We start from the raw sequence: 21,834 nt of genomic DNA, 5'->3' as shown, positions 1-21,834 counted from the left end.
AATGTTCTCTAGTTCTTTGGTCATAAATTTCTCCTTTTTGATCTGCTAGGGAAATTAACACTTGTTCTCCTGATTTGTTTATGGTATCATCCTTTATGTTCAAATTAGGTATCCATTTTGTTCTTATTTTGTTTTTACTATGTGAGATAGAGGTCTATGCAGCATTTCTGACATGTCACTTTCCAGTTTTCCCAGCAATTTTTGTCAAATAGTGAGTTTTTATACTGAGTTTATGGGTTTATTTAATTCTAGATTACTAGAGGCTTTGGTTATTGTTCCCTGTGTATCTAATGTATTCCACTGATCCACCACTCTATTTCTTTGCCAATACCAAATGGTTTGGATTAATGCTGCTTTATAATATAGTTTTAGATTTGGTACTGCTAAGCCACTATCCTTTGTATTTTTTTCATTAATTCCTTTGGTACTATTGACCTTTTCTTCTTCCAGATAAATTTTGTTATCGTTTTCTAATTCTATAAAATAATGTTTTGGCGATTTGATTGATATAGCACTGAACAAGTAGACCAATTGTCATTTTTATTGTATTAACTTGGCCTAGCCATGAACAATTGATATTTTTCCAATTGTTTAAATCTAATTTTATTTATGTGAGAAGTGTTTTATAATTGTATCCATATAGTTTTGGGGCTTATCTTGCAAGGTAGACCTCCAAGTATTTTATTTTGTCTACAATAATTTTAAATGGTATTTCTCTTTCTATCTCTTGCTGATGGCTTTGTCAATAATAAATAGAAATACTGCTGATTTATGTGAATGTGTTTTATATCCTGCAACTTTCCTAATGTTGTGAATTGTTTCCAGTAGGTTTTCTGGGAGTCTCTAAATATATCATGATATCATCTGCAAAGTGTTAGTTTTATTTCCTCATTACATATTTTAATTCCTTTAATTTATTTTTTCTTTTTATTACTAAAATCTATATTTCTAGTACAAAATTGGATAATAGTGGTAATTATTGGCATCCTTTTTTCACCCCTAATCTTATTGGGAATCTGCCTACCTTCTCTCCTTTACAAATAATACTTGCTATAAATTTTAGATAGACATTGCTTATTATTTTAAGGAAAGCTCCCTTTATCCTTATGATCTCTAGTGTTTTAAATAAGAATGGGTGCTGCATTTTTTCAAAAACTTTTTCTGCACATATTGGGATTATCATTTTATTTCTGTTTTTTTTTTTTTTTTAATTGACATGAGTTGATTATGGTAATCATTTTCTTCATATTGAACCAGTTCTGCAATCCTGGCATAAATGCCACTTAGTCATAGTATATTATCCTGCTGATAAATTGCTGTAATCTTTTTGCTAATATTTTATTTAAATTTTTTCAATATTCATTAGAGAGAAGTCTATAATTTTCTTTCTTTGTTTTGGCCTACTGGTTTAGGTATCAGTGCCACATTTGGCACTGTCATAGAAGTCATAGAAGGAATTTGGCAGTACTCTACCTATTTTTGCAAATAGTTTACATAGTATTATAATTAATTATTTTTTAAAGGTTTGATAGAATTCACTCATGAATTTATTTGGCCCTGGAGATTTTTTCTTAGGGTGTTCATTAATGACTTGTTCAATTTCTTTTTCTAAAATGGGACTATTTATGTATTTTAATTCCTCTTCTGTTAATTTTTATTTTTGTAAATATTCATCAATTTCCATTAGATAGGCAGACTTGCTGCCATAGAATTGAGCAAAATAGTTCCTCATTATTACTTTAATTTCTTTTTCATTGGTGGTAAATTCACCCCTTTTATTTTTGATGCTGGTGATTTGGTTGTTTTCTTTTCTGATCAAATTAACCAAAGGTTTATCTATTTTGTTATTTTTAAATTAAAATCAACTCTTAGTTTTGTGTATTAGTTTGATAGTTTTCTTAGTTTCTATTTTATTTTCCCCTTCTTTGACTTTCAAAATTTCTTTTCTTTTCTTTTTTTTTTTTTTTTGAGGCTGGGGTTAAGTGACTTGCCCAGGCTCACACAGCTAGGAAGTGTTAAGTGTCTGAGACCAGATTTGAACTTGGGTCCTCCTGAATTCAGGGCTGGTGCTCTATCCATTGCGCTACCTAACTGCCCTGACTTTCAAAATTTCTAATTTGGTATTTAATTGAGGGTTAAATTTGTTCTTTTTCTAACTTTTTAGTTGCATGCCTAATTCATTAATCTCTTCATCTGTTTTAGCTATGTAGTTTTTTAGAGGGATAAAATTTAGAGAGATAAAATGCTTTAGCTGCATCCCAAAGATTTTGGTGTACTGTCTCATTATTGTCATTTTCTTGGATAAAATTATGTGTTGTTTCAGTGATTTGTTGTTTGACCCATTCATTCTTTAGCATTGGTTTTTTAAATTTCTAATTGGTTTTTAATCTATCTTTCCATGGTCTTTTATTGAATATACTTTTTTATTGCATTGTGGTCTGAAAAAGGAAGCATTAACTATTTCTGCCTTTCTGCATTTGATTGTGAGGTTTTTATGCATTAATATATGGTCAGTTTTTGTGTAGGTGCCATGTAGTACCAAGAAAAAGGCGCATTCCTTTTTGTGTCTATTCAGTTTTCTCCAGAAGTTTATCACATCTAGGTTTCTAGGATCCTATTAACTTCACCAGTTTAATTCTTATATATTTTGTGGTTAGATTTGTCTGATACTGAGAGGGAAAGGTTGAGGTTCCCACTAGAATAATTTTGCTATCTACTTCTTCCTATAACTGGCTTAAAATCTTCTCTAGAAATTTGCTGGCTTTACCAATTAGTGCAAAAAAATTTAATATAGCTACTACTTCATTATTTAGCCATACCCTTTATCAAAATGTATTTTCCCTCCTTATATCTTTTAATAAGATCTATTTTAATTTTTGCTTTACCTAAGATCAGAATTGCTATCCTTGCTTTTTTTTTTTTTTTTCTTCAGTTGGAGCATAAGAAATTCTGTTCCAGCCTTTTATCTGTATGTATTTCTGTGTGAATTGTATTTCCTGTAAACAACATATGGTAGGATTCTTTTTTTTCAATCTGCTCTGCTATTTGCTTCCATTTTATGGGAGAGTTCAACTCATTCACATTAACAATTATGTTTACCAGTTCTATATTTCCCTTCATCCTATTTTCTCCAGAATATACTTTTGTTCTCTTTCTAACCTGTCCTTAGTAGTAGTTTTTTTAAAAATTAACCCTACCCACTACCTTATCTCCAATCACTCTTACCTCTTCTCTTACTAACATTTTTTAACCCATTCTACCCACTACTTTATATTTTATCCCTCCTGTACCTTCTCTTTCTTAGTAGTGTTTTTTAACCCACTCTACCAATTACCTTATCTTGCATGAAACCTTCCCCTCTTCTATTATCTTTTCTTGTAGTGTTTCTGCTTTCCCTTCTTTACTGGCCCTCTTTTTTTTTTTTTTTCTCCTCCTACTTCTTTATAGGTCTAGATAAATATCTATACTCAATTGAATGATTAGATTATTCCCTCTTAGAGAGAAAACTGATTAAGTTAAGTTTGACACCTCCTTTCTTTCCCTAGTCTGTAATAGATTTTTTTGCACCTCTTTATATGAAATAATTTTCCCAGTATACTTCCCCCTCTCCTTTTTTAACAACACAGACCTTTTCCTACCCCTTAATGTCTTTTTCTTTGATGTCATCCCATTCGGTCCCATTCACAGCTATTCCCTCAATCCATGTAATGGATCCCTCTGTCTTTCCCAGTGACAGATACAATTCTCAAGATTTACAGCTATCATTTTCCTTTCCAGGGATATAAATAGTTTCACCTTAAATATGTGCTTTTCCTCTGTTTATCTTTCTATGCTTCTATTGAGTCCTGTGTTTATACATTAAATTTTCTGTTTAGTTCTGTTTTTTTCAATAGAAATGATTGGAAGTCTCATTGACGTTCCATCTCTTCCCCTGAAAGATGATGCTGGATCTCACTTGGTAGTTAATTCTTGGTTTTAACCCCAGGTCCTTTGAGGTCCAAAATATGGTATTCCAGGTCCTCTGATCCTTTACGGTAGAAGCTGCCAGATCCTGGGTAATCCTTATGTTGCTCCTTGATATTTGAATTGTTTTTGTCTGGCAACTTGCAGTATTTTTCCTTGAGATTAATAATTTTGGTATTTCACAAAACAATGGTCCTTGGGGTTTTCCTTGTGGGATCTCTTTCCAGAGGTGTTTGATGAATTCTTTTAGTGAGTTTTTCCCTCCACCCCTGTTTCTTGAATATTGGGGTAGTTTTCCTTAATGAAATCTTATAGAAGATTTTCCAGGCTCTTTTTTTTTTTTGGTCATGGCCTTCAGATAGTCCAATAAATTTCAAATAATCTCTTCTGGATCTCCTTTCCAGGTTGGCTGTTTAACCAATGAGATATTTCACATTTTCTTCCATTTTTTTCATTCTTTTTAGTTTGTTTGATTGGTTCTTTCTGTCTCACAAAGTTATTAGCTTCCATTTGCCCTATTCTAAATTTTAATGTGTGATTTGCTTCTGTTATCTTTTGTATCTCTTTTTCTATTTGGTTTATTCTACTGTTTTCTTCAGACAATTTTTTTAACTTCCTTTTCCAAATTGTTGACTTTCTCATGCATATTTCTCATTTCCTCTCCCATTTTTTTTTTTCTTCTACCTCTATTATTTGACTTTTGAAGTCTTTTGTGAACATTTCCAAGAAGTCTCTTTGGGTTTGAGATCAATTTATATCATTCTTTGAAATTCCTTCTGTTGATATTTTTTCCTCATATGAGTTAGCTGTTTTGGTTTCCCTGTCATCATAGTAGCTTTCTTTGGTCAAGGTTATCTTCTGTTTCTTGTGCTTTTTCTTTCATTGTTTTGGTATTTCCTCTTTTTGTGCTTTTATGGTCTAGCTGTGCTCCTGGGGTACAGTGAGTGCTGCCAAGCTTCCTGTGCAGCTCTGAACCACATGGCTTGGAGCATGGCATGGAGCAAAATCTTGTGTTTGCAAAATGTTGAAGAAACAGCCTGGTTTCCTAGAGTTTTCCTTCTCAGCTGGGACTGGAAGCTGCCCTAGTGATCTGCTTCTCTATGAGCTTGGACTGAGGGTCTTATTTGCTGATTTGCTGTGATTAAGACCTTCTTACCAGCTTTCCCAGAATCTGTCTGAGCTGCTCTGAACACCCTTTTCACCCCAGTGAGACTGATCTTTCTTGATGTTTTTCCAGTGTATCTTGAGCTGGAGAGTAGGTTCATCTCATCAAACTCTATTCAGAGACTTGATTTCATGTGGTTTTTGAGGAAAACTGAGAAAGCTCGAACACCTTCCTGATTTTACAAAAGTAATCTTGACTCTCCCCCAGCACTCTAAAGAAGACCAAAGTCTTCTTTGATATTGTGTTTAGCACCTCTGGACATTTTTTTTTTTTTCACAAAAAGGTTTGCATTTTATTTCATTCACTTGAAGTCATAATTTCTTCTACAATTTTGCTCCTGATTTTGCCTGTAATTTCAGTGGCATAGAGAAACTCCTTCACAAGCAAAAGTCATCACTTTCTCTTCATCTTTTATTATAGTTAATACAAGTTTGGTGTCAGTCACTGTGATAAGTACATTTTACAAATATTGTTTCATTTGATTATTACAATAACTTTTAGAGGTAGATGCTATTGTTATTGTTATTTTATAATTGAGTAAATTGAGGCAAACTGAATTTAAGCAACTTACCTACATAATAATTGTCTAAGGACACATTTGAATTCAGGTCATCTTGATTCCAGGGCTAGTACTCTATCTACTGTACGACCTCACTGCCCAACTGTGTACCCTTAATGAATTGTATGAAGTACAATTGACTTGTGAATTCTCATAAAACTGGTATGTGTAGGAGGGCAGCCGAGCTTTGGAGTTTTTCTGACTTTAAGGTCAGTATTCTATCTTCTAAGCCAATATGTTTCTCCAATATACCACAAACTAATAACTATCATATAATGCAGTAGAATTACATTTATTCAAGATCTTAGACATATGCATATAAATATAATAATGGATGAATATATGACATAAATTGCATCCAGGAGCATTCTAGATTCAAAGATTTATGACATAATTGTACTATCTTAAATATTGTAGAAATATATGATTATAAGGAAGTCTAATTGTATTTATGTAGGTAGCTGTTTTCATCATAGTTTATATTAATTCATAGCTATTTAAAAATTTGGAATTTACAATGCACTTTCCATGCAGTAATTCTTTGAGATTCCTATCATTTTTTTAAGAGAAGAAGAAACAAATCCAATATTAGAAGAAATGAGTTCAAGATGAGTTCATGCTTAAGATGACACAGTTGGTTTCATAATTGGGACTTGTCAATAAACATTTATTAAACATGTATCCACATTAAAGATACTATTTTAAAAGCTGGAGATACAAAGAGAGTTAAAGATGCAACAAAAATAACAATAGCTGCTATGCACCACGCTCGGGACTTTACAATTATTAATCTCATTTGATCCTAACAACATTTTGGGGAAGGTGAGGAAACTGAAATAAGCAGAGATTAAATGACCTGCATATGTCACACAGCTAGTAATTTTTTTTTTTTAACTTTTAAAATCTATTGCTTACAACAATATATTGGACAAATACTTTTCTAATCATTTGTACAGTAGTATGTTTGTTTGTTTTTTTTAACCCAGTTAGCAATTTATTTTATTTTATTTTATTTTATTTTTTTATTATATATATATATATATTTTTTTTTAATAATATTATCCCTTGTATTCATTTTTCCAAATTACCCCCCCTCCCTCTATTCCCTCCCCCCGACGACAGGCAATACCATACATTTTACATGTGTTACAATATAGTCTAGGTACAATACATGTGTGTGAATGTCATTTTCTTGTTGCACAATAAACATTAGAATCCGAAGGTACATGCAACCTGGGCAGACAGATATTAGTGCTAACAATTTACATTCCCCTCCCAGTGTTTCTTCTCTGGGTGTAGCTACCTCTGTCCATCATTGATCAACTGGAAGTGAGTTGGATCTTCTTTATGTTGAAGATTTCCACTTCCATCAGAATACATCCTCATACAGTATTGTTGTTGAAGTGTACAGTGATCTTCTGGTTCTGCTCATTTCACTCAGCATCAGTTGATTTAAGTCTCTCCAGGCCTCTCTATATTCCTCCTGCTGGTCATTTCTTACAGAGCAATAATATTCCATAACCTTCATATACCACAATTTACCCAACCATTCTCCAACTGATGGACATCCATTCATCTTCCAGTTTCTAGCTACAACAAAAAGAGCTGCCACAAACATTTTGGCACATATATGTTTCTTTCCGCTCTTTAGTATTTCTTTGGGATATAATCCCAGTAGTAGCGCAGCTAGTAAATTTTTGAAGCCATATTTAAACTCAGATTTTCCTAAGTTTAGCTGCCTGCAACATCAACAATCACAGATTAGAAGAAATGAGTTGTTCTACAACAACAATACAATCTTTGCCTTTGGGGCATTCTAAAGGAGAAGACAATATTTAAATAATTAAATTTATATAAATTTATATGCCAATTATGTGGAATATAATCCCAAAGAGAAAGTACTAGTGTCTCCATTGTAGAAGGTTGGGCTTTGAGCTGAACATGAAAGAAAATCAGGAATACAATGAGATGCAGAGGAGGCACTAATATATTCCAGGCATGGAAGACACTCAGTACCAAAGCATAGAGACTATGGATATTGTTTTTTGGTGAGACTTGTGATCAGTAACTATCATTGGTGTTGGTTTTGCTAGACATAATAGGACAGTAGTGATGATTATAAGATAAGATAAGACAAAGGAGCAAATAATTCAAAGAAGAGGACCTGGGGAAAGGATGAAAGGAATGGAGTGAGGGAATAAGGGTGGAAGACATGGAGATGATTTTGAGGATGAAGAGCAGAATTAGACATTGTAAGGCATTGTGAAAGATGGAATTAAAAAAAAAAGAAATCTCAGCATCTATATACAAGGAAATAGAAAACTTGTGGAAGATGGCTGGATCAAGAATGTCATCATTTCTGTAACTCATATAGAGTAGAGATGTAAGTCATGAAAACTTTGAAGAACTGGTTAGTTAGAGTATTTGGAAGATCATAAATATGACTTTGAAATATTCTGTTATGAAATTCTGAGATGGAAGAGAGAGAAATGATAAACTATACTGAATTTACTGAGTAAAGAGGGAAGTAAGTAAAATGCTAACTCCTGAATCTTTCTACTGACAGGGTAATTAAGAAGAGGCAGGAAAATTGCTAAATTTCTGTACTTTACTCTCAACATTGTTTTACCATCTAAACAAAATATCCAGTGACACATTTTTTTTGGAAAATAATTTTAGAACTTTACCTACATATTTTACATATAAAACAAATACAAAAAGAAAATGCTCTTCAAATTTTACCAATGCTTTTATAATTATCCTAAGTGTTTCAGTTAGCTGTAGGCCAAAGTAATTTTACTATTATTCCATAAGAATATTTCCAAATAACAACAAAGAAAGTTTTAAGAGTACCAAAATCTATCTGTTGAAAACAAAAAAACCTTCACTAAATTATTCTCTGATGCTTTTACCTGAATCTCTCTTATACATTGGAATTTAAAATATACTATTGTGACTAAATCTTATAGTATTAAAAGTATGCTAAAATTTTTAATGGGAAAAATGCCATATGTTTTATCAGAGAAATAGGTCTATAGGGTAAAATGTTCACATCTGATTCTTTTTAGATATTGAAATTTTTATTGTTTCAATGAATTAAAATATCATTTTCTTTGGCAAAAAATATTCATTAAGGAGAAAAATCAAGTAAGATATTATAAGTACCTATGGGTCTTAAGATCTAGTCTCATTTTATTAAAATAGGGAAAACAATCAAGCCAAAATCATGTGAAAATATTGAGAGTTAAAAGCAATCTAAATGATACAATCTGTGTTAGTACAAATTTGACAAAGATGAATAAATTTCATACAATTTGTTGTATTTGTCCACTATATCAGTTAAGTCATGTCTCATCCATATTTTCACAGAACATAAACTAGTATTATATATTCAAACACAGAACTGCCTTCAGCAGGAGTGGAAAATATGTTGTTTGTCTTGTTTTCTTCTGTCTTTTAGATACTTATCACTTTGGTAACAAAACCCCAACAACCTGCCATTTAATATTAAAATGATTAAGTGAAATTCTTTGACTTCTATGATGCACAAATATTAACTGAAATTCTTCTTTTTGTTTTCAATTATGTAGGAAGAACCCTATGTGATGTTCAAGAAGTCTGATAAGCCACTATATGGGAATGATCGATTTGAGGGATATTGCATTGACCTTCTCAGGGAACTAGCTACAATCCTTGGCTTTACCTATGAGATTAGACTTGTAGAGGATGGAAAATATGGAGCCCAGGATGATGTCAATGGACAGTGGAATGGAATGGTTCGAGAACTAATTGATCACGTAAGTGTTTTGGTTTTATTTTCCTTGTAGAATCAACTTTTTTTTTTTTTTTTTTTTCATTATGTAAGTCTTTCAAGATACAGAGTATATTTCTGGAGGATTTCTTTATTATTAAATTTGAATGTCATTTTATTAGAAGACATCATTGCATTTGATATTTGATATATAGGAATGATCAAGTTTTATATCTTACATCAACTAGTGTTTAGTATATCAGAATGTGGAAAATTTATGAACCTTTCATTAGATTTTAATTTTCTATGTTGAATTTGATTCCTTCCTTATTAAAATCAACATTGTGTCCTAATCAAAGTTACAATAGATAAACCACACTGTTAATTCTTTGAAAAAAATATACTATTGTTAAGAGTAAAATATGATAGTTGCAAAGTGACTCTCAAAATCTTATCCTGATAAGTAGAATGAGACACTTTTATATACTATCTAAATATAAAGAATTAGCTGTGTTTTCATTTTCAAAATAAAATATAAATTCAAACAAATAGCAAAGAACAAAGAAAAAGCAGGGCATTCCAATGTGAGTCAAAACTAATACCATTATAGCCAATTGCTTGTAATTGAAAAAGTCAGGCATCCTTTCCTTTGGCCCCTCAAAAACATAATAATTTCTCAGTCAGTAGGGCCAATGAATTCCTGTCTTGGAAACACAGTTTGATCTTTGTGAAAACTATGCCATTGCCTCTGATTTCTTTTGTTTTGACATATTTGCATGTATTTTTTGACAATTTCTTATTTTTAAGCCATCTGGTCAGTATCACATTTAATAAAATAAGAATTACATGTATTAATATTATGTTATGTTGTAGTATAAATAAAATCCCATCACCAGAAGTGTCAAATATAAGCAAATGGCTTTCTCAGTGCTCTAAAATCATACTACTAGAAACATAGGTTGATTAACAAACACTTAAAAATGTGTACATATATTTTTCTTGTCCATTTTCCTTTCTTTGGCTTATAGTCAATATAAACATTTACTAAATGTCTATATGTTAGACACTGTGCTAATAAGCACGAGGGATATAAAGAAACGCAAAAATCTATATCTGCTGTTAAGAAGTTCAGCAGCGAAAATATGTGAGACTGGATTTGAACTCAGGTCTTACTGACTACTGACCAGACTCTATCTACTCAAACTTAGCTTCCTAGTAGTTGCAACCAATGAGTTGAAGCTAGGGCTTGTCATCCAATTTTAATTTTGACAAACTTACTACATAAAATTATCAGGTTACTGTTGCCTATTTGCATTCCCTCACTTATGTGAACATCAGGATATCATTTTTTCACTTCAAAGTTTAATCTTACATCCTTGTGATTTATGTCAGTAGATGGTATACCAGGCCATGTTTCCTCATACATTTGTTTCAAAATGAAATAGAAACTCCACTTTTTAAAAAAATAACTATGGCCTTTCTCCATGTTGCCTAATATTTACACATTATCATTTTTTCCTGATTGATGATTGATTCAGTAGACCATTACTTCTAGACCTTAAACCAACCACATTCACTTCCAGGCCATCTATTTACCAGCTTTCATGCCTACTTTCTTTCAGTCCCTGTGGTAAGTGCTTTGGTGACAAGGATAAAAACTAAATCTCTTCCCATGATATTTAATGTAAGTTTTGGAATAGCCTGTAAATCCACAAAATAATTTTGAGGGAAAAGCCATGTATAAATGACCAGGAAGATCTGAAAAGACTTCTTGTAGGAGATGGTATTTAGGCTGAGCCTTAAAGGCAACTAGGGTTTTCAAGAGGGACATAATTTTTGGGCATACCTGTGCAAAGATAAAGGGGAAGTAGATGTAACAGTCTTATGAGGAAAATACTACTACTATCACTACTAGCTAACATTTATGTGGCACTTAGTATGTGCCAGGCAGTATTGTAAGCATTTTACAATTATTATTTCCTTTGATCCATTTAGAAGGTGAGTGCTTTACCACTCTCATTTTATGTATGAGGAAAATGAGACCAATGAAATCAAATGACTTATTTAGAGTCACACATCAAGCAAGTGCCTGAGGCTAGATTTCAACTCATGACTTCCTGTTCCCAACCTAGCATTCTAATCTACTTTACTACCTAAGTGGCAGGTGGTCAAGCAGTAGTCAAATTTCTTTGGAACAGAGTATATGTGTATTCGTGTGTGTATGTGTGTGTGTGTGTGTGTGTCTGAGAAAGAGACAAAGAAACAGAGAAAGAGATAGATAGACAGAAATAGAGAGATAGAAGAGAGATTAATGTCAACTCAGGAAAGATAAGTTAAAGCCAGATTGAAGATGCCAAATAGACAAGTTTTTTACTTTATTCTAGAGGCAATAGGTAGCCACTAGAACATCTTGAGCAGGCAAGTTAAAATGGTCAGATCTTTGCTTTAATAATAACAAATAGGAGCTTTTTCACATTTATTTCTGTGTCCCCAAAGCTTTTGAATAATGCTTGGTTCATAGCAAAGACTTGCTTAATATTTTTTTCTCAATAATTTATAGATAGATAAGCAGAAACTGCATGTATTATATATCCTCTCTCCCTTTAGGATTATTAATATTTATAGAATGCTTTACAGTTTACAAAGTAATTTCATATACTTTCTTGTAGTTCTTCTAACAAGAAACTCTCCTCTTCTGACTGGAGATTTTCACTGGCTGTCCCCCATGCTGTGGTATGCTTTCTTTCTTCTCCTGGCTTCCTTAGCTTTCTTCAGGTCTTAGCTCAAGTCTTACCTTTTGCTTGAGGCCTTGCCTGATCTCCCTTAATTCTTTGCTGATTATTTCAAATTTATCATTATATAGCTTTTTCTACATTTTTTCCTTTATTAGACAGTCAGCTTCTTAACTGAGTGATTATCTTTTGCTTTTCTTTACATTCCAGTATTAAGTATAGTACCTATGATATAGTAAGCACTTAATAAATATTTATTGACTGACATATACATTACGATATTTGATTGTCTCAACATCTCTATAAGGTAGACTAGGAGGAATTCTCTCCATTTCATAGATGAGAAAACAAGCTCAGGAATGTTAAATGAATCACTTAGGGCCACACAGTTGGTGCAGGGGAGGGCCATGAATAGAACATGTCTTCTTTCTACTGTAGAACATTGTCCCTGTCTTATTGTGTTTTGTTATATACCATACCTATTGGAGTATTAGAGAAAATTATCACTTAAAAGCAGGAAGGGTAGAAGAAATTATTTTATCATTCTGGTGAATTTGTGTGCACTGAGATGAAATCTATGAAATGAGATTTCAGCTCCAAATAAAGCTTGGCACTATGAATTCTCTTGGATATAAATGTCCCAGCATGTCTCCAATTCCAGATGATTCTTGTCTTGGGGAAGATAATTCTACTTAGAATTCATTTGACTTGCACATGAAAAGTTGAGAGAAGGATCAAACATACTTTGAAAAGTGGCTCACATAGCTTTATTAGTGGCTACTTTTTCCAGAATTGGGGAAAATGTATATTATAGTAGAAAGGAAGCAGAAAAAATAATGTGAAGTAAAAAGGCTTTCCTTCCTATCAATGACCTGCTCTGGAGATTTTTCTACTAGTCTGATTATTTTTGGCATTTCTTAGATGGTTGGTAGTGAAAAATAAATTCTTTTCAACTCCCATTAGGAATCTACAAGATTATGTGGCTTTTATGAGTTGTCAGACTGATGACTATCTAAATATAAGAGTTCTTTTACTCCATCAGTATGCTGTTTTCATACTCATTGTGCTTTATAAGATGTAGCCTAGAGCTTTCATCAGTTTTCCTAATGCACAGAAAATAACTAGGGATTGACATAAATAATAAAAATGTGAGGAATGTTCAGCTTTCAAGAATATTTATTAGAATAGTGAAACAATGGCTTAATAGTTATAAAAAGCTGTTAAATTTGAACACCAAACTCATTTGAAGCCCTGCTATATGTTTTCTAACATCTTATTCCTGTTCTTTTTTGTAAGTGCCCCAATTAAAATGCTTGTACAAATACAAAGCTAACAGATGGAATGTGTGGTATTGTTTTAATGAAGAGTCACCATAACTCTTATTTGTAGTGCTTCTGTTAAGTAAAATAACAAAATTCTTCATTTGAAAGAGTTGGGTAAGCTATGAATATAGTAAAGAAAGACATAAAAAAAATCTAATAGTCCAAGTAGTACATAAAATTGGGAATCATTTTTACTTGTTGCTTCAGGCCATGTATGCAATATTTTTATGATTTAATTCAGGACTCAAAATTATTTAGATGATACTACTCTTCATAGAGCTAATGTTAATTATTTACTTGAAACTGTGGGAAATATCCAATTTGCTTCTTAACAATTCACATAAATATGAGATTGATCAAGGAAAATAAGGATACTAAAATTAATCTTAAACCTTTGCTATTGTTTTCATTAGTGTAGGAAAAAAAAAAGTAAGACCTTACTATAGAGTCAAGCACATAGGGGTGTTAATAAATACTCCCTGATTGCCTAAATGAGAGGCAGATTAATGTAAGGGAGAAAGTACTGAACTTGCAACAGGAAGACAGGAAGATTTAAATAATATCTCAGACCCTTTATCTCTATAATGTTGTTGTTCGGTCATTTTTCAGTCATGTCCAACTCTTCATGACCCTATTTAGGATTTTTCTTGACAAAGATACTATAGTAGCTTACAATTTCCTTCTTCAACTCATTTTCCAGGTGAAGAAATCAGGCAAACAGGGTTAAATGACTTGCCCATAACTATAAAGTGTCTGATACCAGATTTGAACTTCTGAAGATTTGTCTTCCTGATTCCAAGTCCTATATTTTAACCATTGCTCAACTTTACTGCTATTCTCTGTATTATCCTCTATAGTCATTCCTTTATCTCAGTTGATACATTTGTAAAATGATTTGGCTAGACTCAATGGCCTTCAGGTTCATTCGAGCTCAAAGGCCATAATCTTATGATAAAACCCCTATGAGAACATTTATATTTGTGAATAAATATAACTGAGAACATAAGATATGGAAAAATATTAATTTTAATCTGAAACACCTTTCACTTCTGTTTGTCTTTCTATTTCTATTTATCATTATTGTGTTGCTTTTTCATTCTCTACTTATCCATTTTTTACTCAGTCTTCAGAGTTGTAAATATTGTTTTTCTCTAAGTGTAAGAGATTAGAAATCAGGGAATTTAGAGCCATACTTTCTAATGCAGAAACCCAATGAAGTGTATGCTATTATTATCCTCATTTTACAATGGAAACTAAGGAAAACAGGTTAAGTGATTCTTTCCAGATTTACACAGCTAGTGTCCAAGGCTCAATTTGAATTCAAGTCTTTCTGATTTCTGGCCTATCACTCTATATTTTTATTATTAGCTGTTTCCAGGGAGAGCATGATTGTCAATTTTCTTTAATCTAAACCTTAAAGGAATTTCTTGCTGTTGATTGTGACATATTGATAGTTCAGAACCAGTCCCAACAATTGCACAAAGGCTTTTCAAGTCACTCTAGCTCTGATTTACCTTCTTCTCTATGACTTCATGGTATATACAAAAATCTTAGAACAGAAAAATCTTGAAGATATTCATAGTTTGATTCTTGGATTTCCATAGATGAGAAAACTGAATCCCACAGAGATGAAATAATTTGATCATTATCATGTATTTTTTAATTCAGGAGCAGCAGAGTCAGGACTAGATTTCTATTTTTACTATTAATTTTGATGTGTAAAACCGCCACATAAGTACTTAATTATATTATAAGCCCCTGCAAGACTGATATCATATAATTCTTATGTTATTTTCATGACTTCCTAGGTTTAAATTAATTATCTTATTTGTTTATGTCATTGTACCTGGTGCTGAGGAATCTAAAGAAAAAGTATGCTGTAATATGCTTCTGTGAATATAATGGGTACTCATCAAATATTTGAAAAATAAAGAAAAAAGAAGCAAAGAATAAAGTTTTATTTTTTCTAACACAGTATTATTCTTGAAGGATACATAAAGTAAAGCCTCAAAAGCTGAAAATACCTTTCCTCCAAACTCCATTCTCTTGCGTTGCCAATTTATTTACAGCTGCCAATTGTTTTTATTCCTAAAGCACAGGTTTGATCATATTATTCCTATGGTTAAAGAGTATCAGAGGCTTGTACATGACTCTAGAGCAGGGATTCTTGCCTTGGGATCATCAGATCTCCAAGGGATCTTTAGATACATTTCAGGTGATTCATGAATTTGGATAGGAAGACAAAATTATATTTTTTATTTTCACTAACCTCTAAAATTTAACATTTCATTCAATTATAGATTTAAAAATATTTTAAAGAAAGAATCCATAGGCTTCCCCAGATTGTCTAAAAGGTACTTATTCTTCCCCTCTTCCCATCCCCTCACATGCAGATCTAAGAACACTCTACCCTAGAATTTTTTTTAAAAGCCTTTATTTGTCAATTAAAGACTCACAATTTGGTTCCAGTCCATCTTTCTGGACTCATTTCACATTAATCTGCCTCACACACTCAACATTCTAGCCAAACTGTACTACTTAGTGTTTCCCATCCATTACATTCTATCCATCTTAAGTCTCTGTGCCTTGGCATAGACAATCCTGCTAAAGCTCTTAGATAGAATCCCTGACTTATAATATCAAGACTAAGCTCAGGTACCTACTTCTTCATAAATATATACATAATCCTCCCAATTGTTACTATTCCAAAAATTATTTGTTTTTAGTTATGTTCATATTTACATATGTTCATAGTGTTTAAGGGTCACATGCAAGTAATTTTCAACAAAAACAGTCAATCAGAAAATGCTAAAATGTGGTAACATAAAATATTGGGGAAAAAAGAAAACCATTTTGAAAATATTATATTGGTCAATTTAACAGCAGACAGAAAGAATGCAATTAAGGATGAGGATGCTTTCGACCCTTTACTTGGAAGATAGTAAAATGCTTATTGAATTCAATCACTTCCATTTTTTTTTTCCTGAAGCAATTGGGGAGTCACACAGCTAGGGAGTGTTAATCATTTGAGGCCAGATTTGAATTTAGGTCCTCCTGACTTCAGGGCTGTTGCTTTATCCACTGTCCCACGTAGCTATCTCCATTTCTATTTCTTTACAAGTCAGTGAAGTCTCTTACTTTTATTTGCATTTTATAATTATAGCACTGACTACCATGGCCTGCCCTGAGTATCATTGTTCTCTCTGCCTGAAGGCATGTATGTTAGATTACCCTTCTGTCTGACTTCTCTGGTCCTCTCAAGGCAATTTAAGGGTATGTAGACTCTCTGCTGAAGATGTGACCTTAAGTGTAGGGGGGATTCTTCTGCACCTCAATTCCATTTGGCCACTAATAGATTAACTTTTAAATAAAAATATTTATTTTAAAAAAGATAATCTAAAGATATAAATTCCTGCTAACACCTGAAAAGCATAATCCCTTTCTCCTTTACAGTTCAGTCCCTTTGGAGGAAAGATATTAGATTTATAATGTAGCTCAGCTCCTAAAGAAACAATTTCTAGTATATATTCACTCTGAAGCTCAAATTCTAGGCATCTTGGTTTTTTAGAGCTTCCATTTGGGGCTGGTTTGATGCACTACCTCACGTATAATCTTGGCTTCAAGCTCACTGTGGCTCAAATTTCTTGTCAAATAGGATTGCCTTTAGTGCTTGAGACTGAACAAAAATAACACAGAATAGAAACAAATACCCCCAAGCCTATTTCTTAGAACCAGAGGTAAAAGATAGGGAGCAGAAGAAGGGACATCCTTCTCTCATCACTAATTCAGTTCATAATACCTTCACTGTGGGTGAACTGGAATTTTCACCAATGACTGGTTATGTTACTTTGTACACAACCAGTAAGAACAACAGAAAACATGGTAGAAAAAAAATAAACAACAACAAAAAAGTGATCAGACCAGTCTCACCAATTTTAAAGTCCGAGGCTACTAATCAAAGAAGGCTATGCCCAGCCCAACACATCCACTTATGATGGGGGATGCTTCTATGTTGTTGAAACTAGGCATTGACAGACTAGTGTGGGTTTTACTTTGTGTGTGTGTGTGTGTGTGTGTGTGTGTGTGTGTGTGTGTGTGTGTGTGTGTTAATCGTTTTATCCTTCTGTAGCTAATAAAAATTAGACGGGTCAAGCCTCTATACCTTATCAAAAACTATATTTTATATTTGTATATCAAAGTACTCTTCTACTAGACTTTTTGATGTTAAAATGTAAATTACTAAACAATTTTTAAAAAAGCAATAAATGGGATGAATAATGATTACTGTGTACTTCAATAATAAATTTTAATAATAGAAATTATATTTTAAATTGTTATTGATATGGCTATTATATTTGATAAAATAGCAATAAAGTTTGACTTTTTTGGTATTATCACATAATTCAGTTATATAAAATTTCAGTTTTTCTTGTACTTTCTTCAAATGGAAAAAAATGACACATTGAAACTGTTTCATTAGATTACTTTTTAGACTTCAGAAGAAGTGGTAGTTGTGGTCGTGATGGCAGGGCAAAATTAATTTTGCCTCATGAGTCTTCTGAAATGGAGACTATTAAAATAGTTGAACTACACTTTCTTTTTTCAAGGCTTTAATTTTCATTTCTCAAGTGCTTACATTTTTCTAGAGTTACTTTAGTTTTTAAAAGACTCTATTAGGGTATTTTTCTGAGAACAAAAAAAATAATAATGTCCATTTGTGAAAAAAAAGGGAGAATTTCCCATGCTCTGTCATGAAATGTTGAAAAAAATTAATAATAGACACAATGTTTAATATAAGCCTTGCATATGCTGCTGAAGATGTATTAATACCAATTATAGAGAAAACAAAATCAACTGTATTTTAAAGCATAATTACACAAAATATTCTTTAAAAGGTATTAATTTTAGACTCTTGTACAATTTTCATACCCATTAGTGGCACTACAAACTAACAAAATTTGAAGCAGGACACACAATTCAGTAGTACATTTTTTTAGTTTTTCTTATACTTCCCCAAAAGGAAAAACAAAAGAGCATTGTCATTGAAATTGTATCTATAATTGGCTTACTATTAGACACAAGTGAGGTGATAGTAGTGGCCTTGGCAGAGGGAGACTAATTTTATCTCAAATGTCTTTTCTGAGATTGGTATTCTAGTTTAAAATAAACTAACAAACAAACATCACTTGTACTCTATTTTTTTTTTTCTCAAATATGTATCATTTACTTATCCACTTATATCACCTAACACTTCTTTATCAGCTCAGGCTTGACACTTCATGATAATCTTTGACTTCTGAGTTCTTCTTATCTTCAGTTATGATTTGATTGCTTAGTCTTGTTGATTCTTCTTTACCCTCCTTTATACTTATCACTTTGGATTATGACAGTAGCCTCTAAACTAGTTTTCTATTCTCCATATTCTTAGAGAGAATGCTCTTTTCAGTGTATTTTCTCTCTGAATTTATCCTTTTAATTTCTAAAATATGTTCTCTTGTGTACAAGCCTGACAATGTGATTCCATTGCATGAAATGAGTTCCTTACATTTAAAGTCATCTATAATTTGGTCTCAATCTTCCTTTCCAAACCTAATTCATAAAACTCTACTCCATATACTTTAACTTTCAGCAAATCAGAAAGCTGGTTGTTTCCTGATCTTATCCTATTCATTTGTACCAACCTTAATGCATTTTCAGTCTAATGCCTCTCTTTGTGCCCACATGTTGAAATTCACATCTTCCTTCAAGGTCCAGTTGAAAATCTACTGCTTCCAAGAAACCTTCCCTAATCCTTTCACCTGGTGTGAATCTCTGCCCCCTCAAATTTTCCTTTAATATCTTTTCTTTCTTTTGACTTTTTCAAGTTCTACTATAATATAATTAGTGACATCATATGTATGTATATATATATATATATGTGTATATATACATATATACACATATATATATATATTCATAGATATCATAACTTTCCTGTTCTCTTCTATGTTGCAAGCTCTCATGGGGAATAACTTTTCTTTTTTGTATCCTCAACATAGTGCTCTGAATTTAATAGATATTCAATATGTTTATTAAACTGAATAGAGTAGCTTAGGATAAATGGATGAAGGTGAAGATGCCTTAACAAGGTGAAGATGCTTTTATGTAAGAGATGCATGTGTATATGTATACAATATACAAATGCACATGTATATACACATTTGTATATTATATATAAACACACAAATATGTGGATATGTATCTGCACACATGCACACACACACACACCCAACAGCTTTTATCCATGAAAAAGCCACACATGATCTATTTCTACAGTTGTTATGAGTACAAAAACTGACAAAATAGCATCTTATCTTCTCATCTAAATTGGAGATGAGAATGGTCTGTGAAATTGGCAAAAGAAAGAAATTAGGAGGTGAAAAGAAAAACAAGAGAACTGGAATATCCAATGATTTAAAATGATGTGTTTTCCTGGAAGGTTATATTTCGTTACAAGAAAATCACATAATTTAAAATAGTGGATATTCCAGTTCTCTTGTTTTTCTTTTAGCCTCCTATTTGTCACATTTATTACATATGCTGTACCACATGTTACTCAAGTTACTATATGAATTTGAATATAGTAATGCACTAAAATCAAAACTATTCACCATATATTCCTACTAAGTACACAATAGTGGGATAATTACTAGAGAAGATAGCTAAAAGTTATCATTTATATCCTCAACAAACTTAAATTATTATTTTCCCATTAAAAAAATAAGTTAAATACTGTTCTGTGGGAAGAATAAACTAGAACAAAGCTAATATAACATATTCTTCAACACCTATTCTGTCTTGCATTCTGCCTTATTATATGTGGCCCTGTAGTATTGAACTATAGGCCATAGCTTCTTAAACTTTTTCCCCTTATGAGGTCCTTTTGCCTGAAAAAAATTTATGTGACACTGGGTATATAGATATATAAAATAATATAGATATTTGCTAATAATAAATCATAAAGAACATTATTTTAAAATAATTCTTTGATATATATATATAATTTTGTCATTTATTAAAGATGAAAGCAAATTTGCATATTAATGAGATGGATGTACTTGTTTATTTTTACATAAAGAATTAAACTTTGTTGGACTATTTGATACATTTTACTGCTGACACATTTTTCTCAATCCCACCCCCCTACACACATTCAGTTACATAACCCCATATAGGATTGCAATCCATAATTTAAGAAACTTTGCTATAGGCTACATGAAAGTTTGCATGTGGATTCTTTCTTTGCAGATTGATATTTCTTTTTAAGTTTTAATTTGGTAATTAATCATATTCTCTTAAAATAGTAGGTATATCCTCTTATAAATAATCACATTTTTATGTAATGTCCAGCATTACATAAGTCTCTCTGCACAGGACTTGGTCTTAGGTGGAGAAATGATGAAGGATGGAGAGCCACCATGAGGAGGGGTCAGGGATGGAGTCTGGACCCTGGACCCTGGATTCTGGAGTCTTGAGATTGAGCTCCAGCACACAGTTTAGTCTCCAGTCCTCTCAAGCCTTAAATACTTTAGTATGATTACATTACTAAAGCACACTGAGCTTGTGCCAACTATAGAACCATTACATCACCATATCACACTAAGTATATGCCAACTAGACTGATTACATCATTATATCACACTAAGTATATGTTAATTAGAGATCCATTATTTCATCAATCAGACTGAGTAAATACCCTGCTGTAAGTTTCTTTGCTTCAAGTATATCTTTTCAAAGTTCCTGCCTTCTACATCTTCCACTTTCTTTTGTTTTAGAACACTAGTGTTCATGCCCTCCTTGACTTCTCAGGAAGGGAGGTGAGGAGCCAAAATAGATATTGTTAGCAGGTTTCCTCTGAGCTAAAGGGTCTTAATTGAAACAGGTATACATAAATTCATCAGCACGAGAGGTATTGTACAAGCACATAGTCATGTAACACAGGCTAGTAGTGATGTAACAAACAACATGAATCAACATGAATTATACATGTCCATAAGTCTTTGTTGGGCTTGTATTCTATAGAGTTCACTGTACTCAGAAAGCCACAACAAGTTCTGTCTGGGTTCTGTCTTTGCTATAGATTTCCAATCATAGGGATTAAAATTTCATAAGCAAAATTCTCTAATACGATCTTATCATAAAACAATGTAGTCCCATAAAGAGTGCAAGCCTTTTTCAGATCTTTGTTTAGAATTTGTGGGCTCCTTTAAAGCCAATTGCATTTTATTGTACATAAGGAATGTTTCCTCAGGAATTGAATCAGGACCCTTAGCTTCGTAATATTCAGATAGTTGCTCTTCTAC

General features: G+C 32.3%; 1 protein-coding gene across 3 annotated transcripts in view; it reads left to right on the top strand.

The window, feature by feature from the left end:
• GRIK2 (glutamate ionotropic receptor kainate type subunit 2) overlaps nucleotides 1-21,834 on the top strand; it is an 805,940-nt gene that overhangs the window by 524,751 nt on the left and 259,355 nt on the right. For all 3 annotated transcript variants that reach the window (XM_074310214.1, XM_074310215.1, XM_074310216.1), the window contains exon 11: nucleotides 9,278-9,484. In XM_074310214.1, coding sequence (XP_074166315.1) covers nucleotides 9,278-9,484 — 207 coding nt within the window. The remainder of the gene's footprint in view (nucleotides 1-9,277; nucleotides 9,485-21,834) is intronic.

This window comes from Sminthopsis crassicaudata, chromosome 4, assembly GCF_048593235.1.
Source record: "Sminthopsis crassicaudata isolate SCR6 chromosome 4, ASM4859323v1, whole genome shotgun sequence".
Classification (NCBI taxonomy): domain Eukaryota; kingdom Metazoa; phylum Chordata; class Mammalia; order Dasyuromorphia; family Dasyuridae; genus Sminthopsis; species Sminthopsis crassicaudata.
The sequence above is the reverse complement of the archived record's forward strand: the minus strand, read 5'-3'. Positions and strand labels throughout refer to the sequence as shown.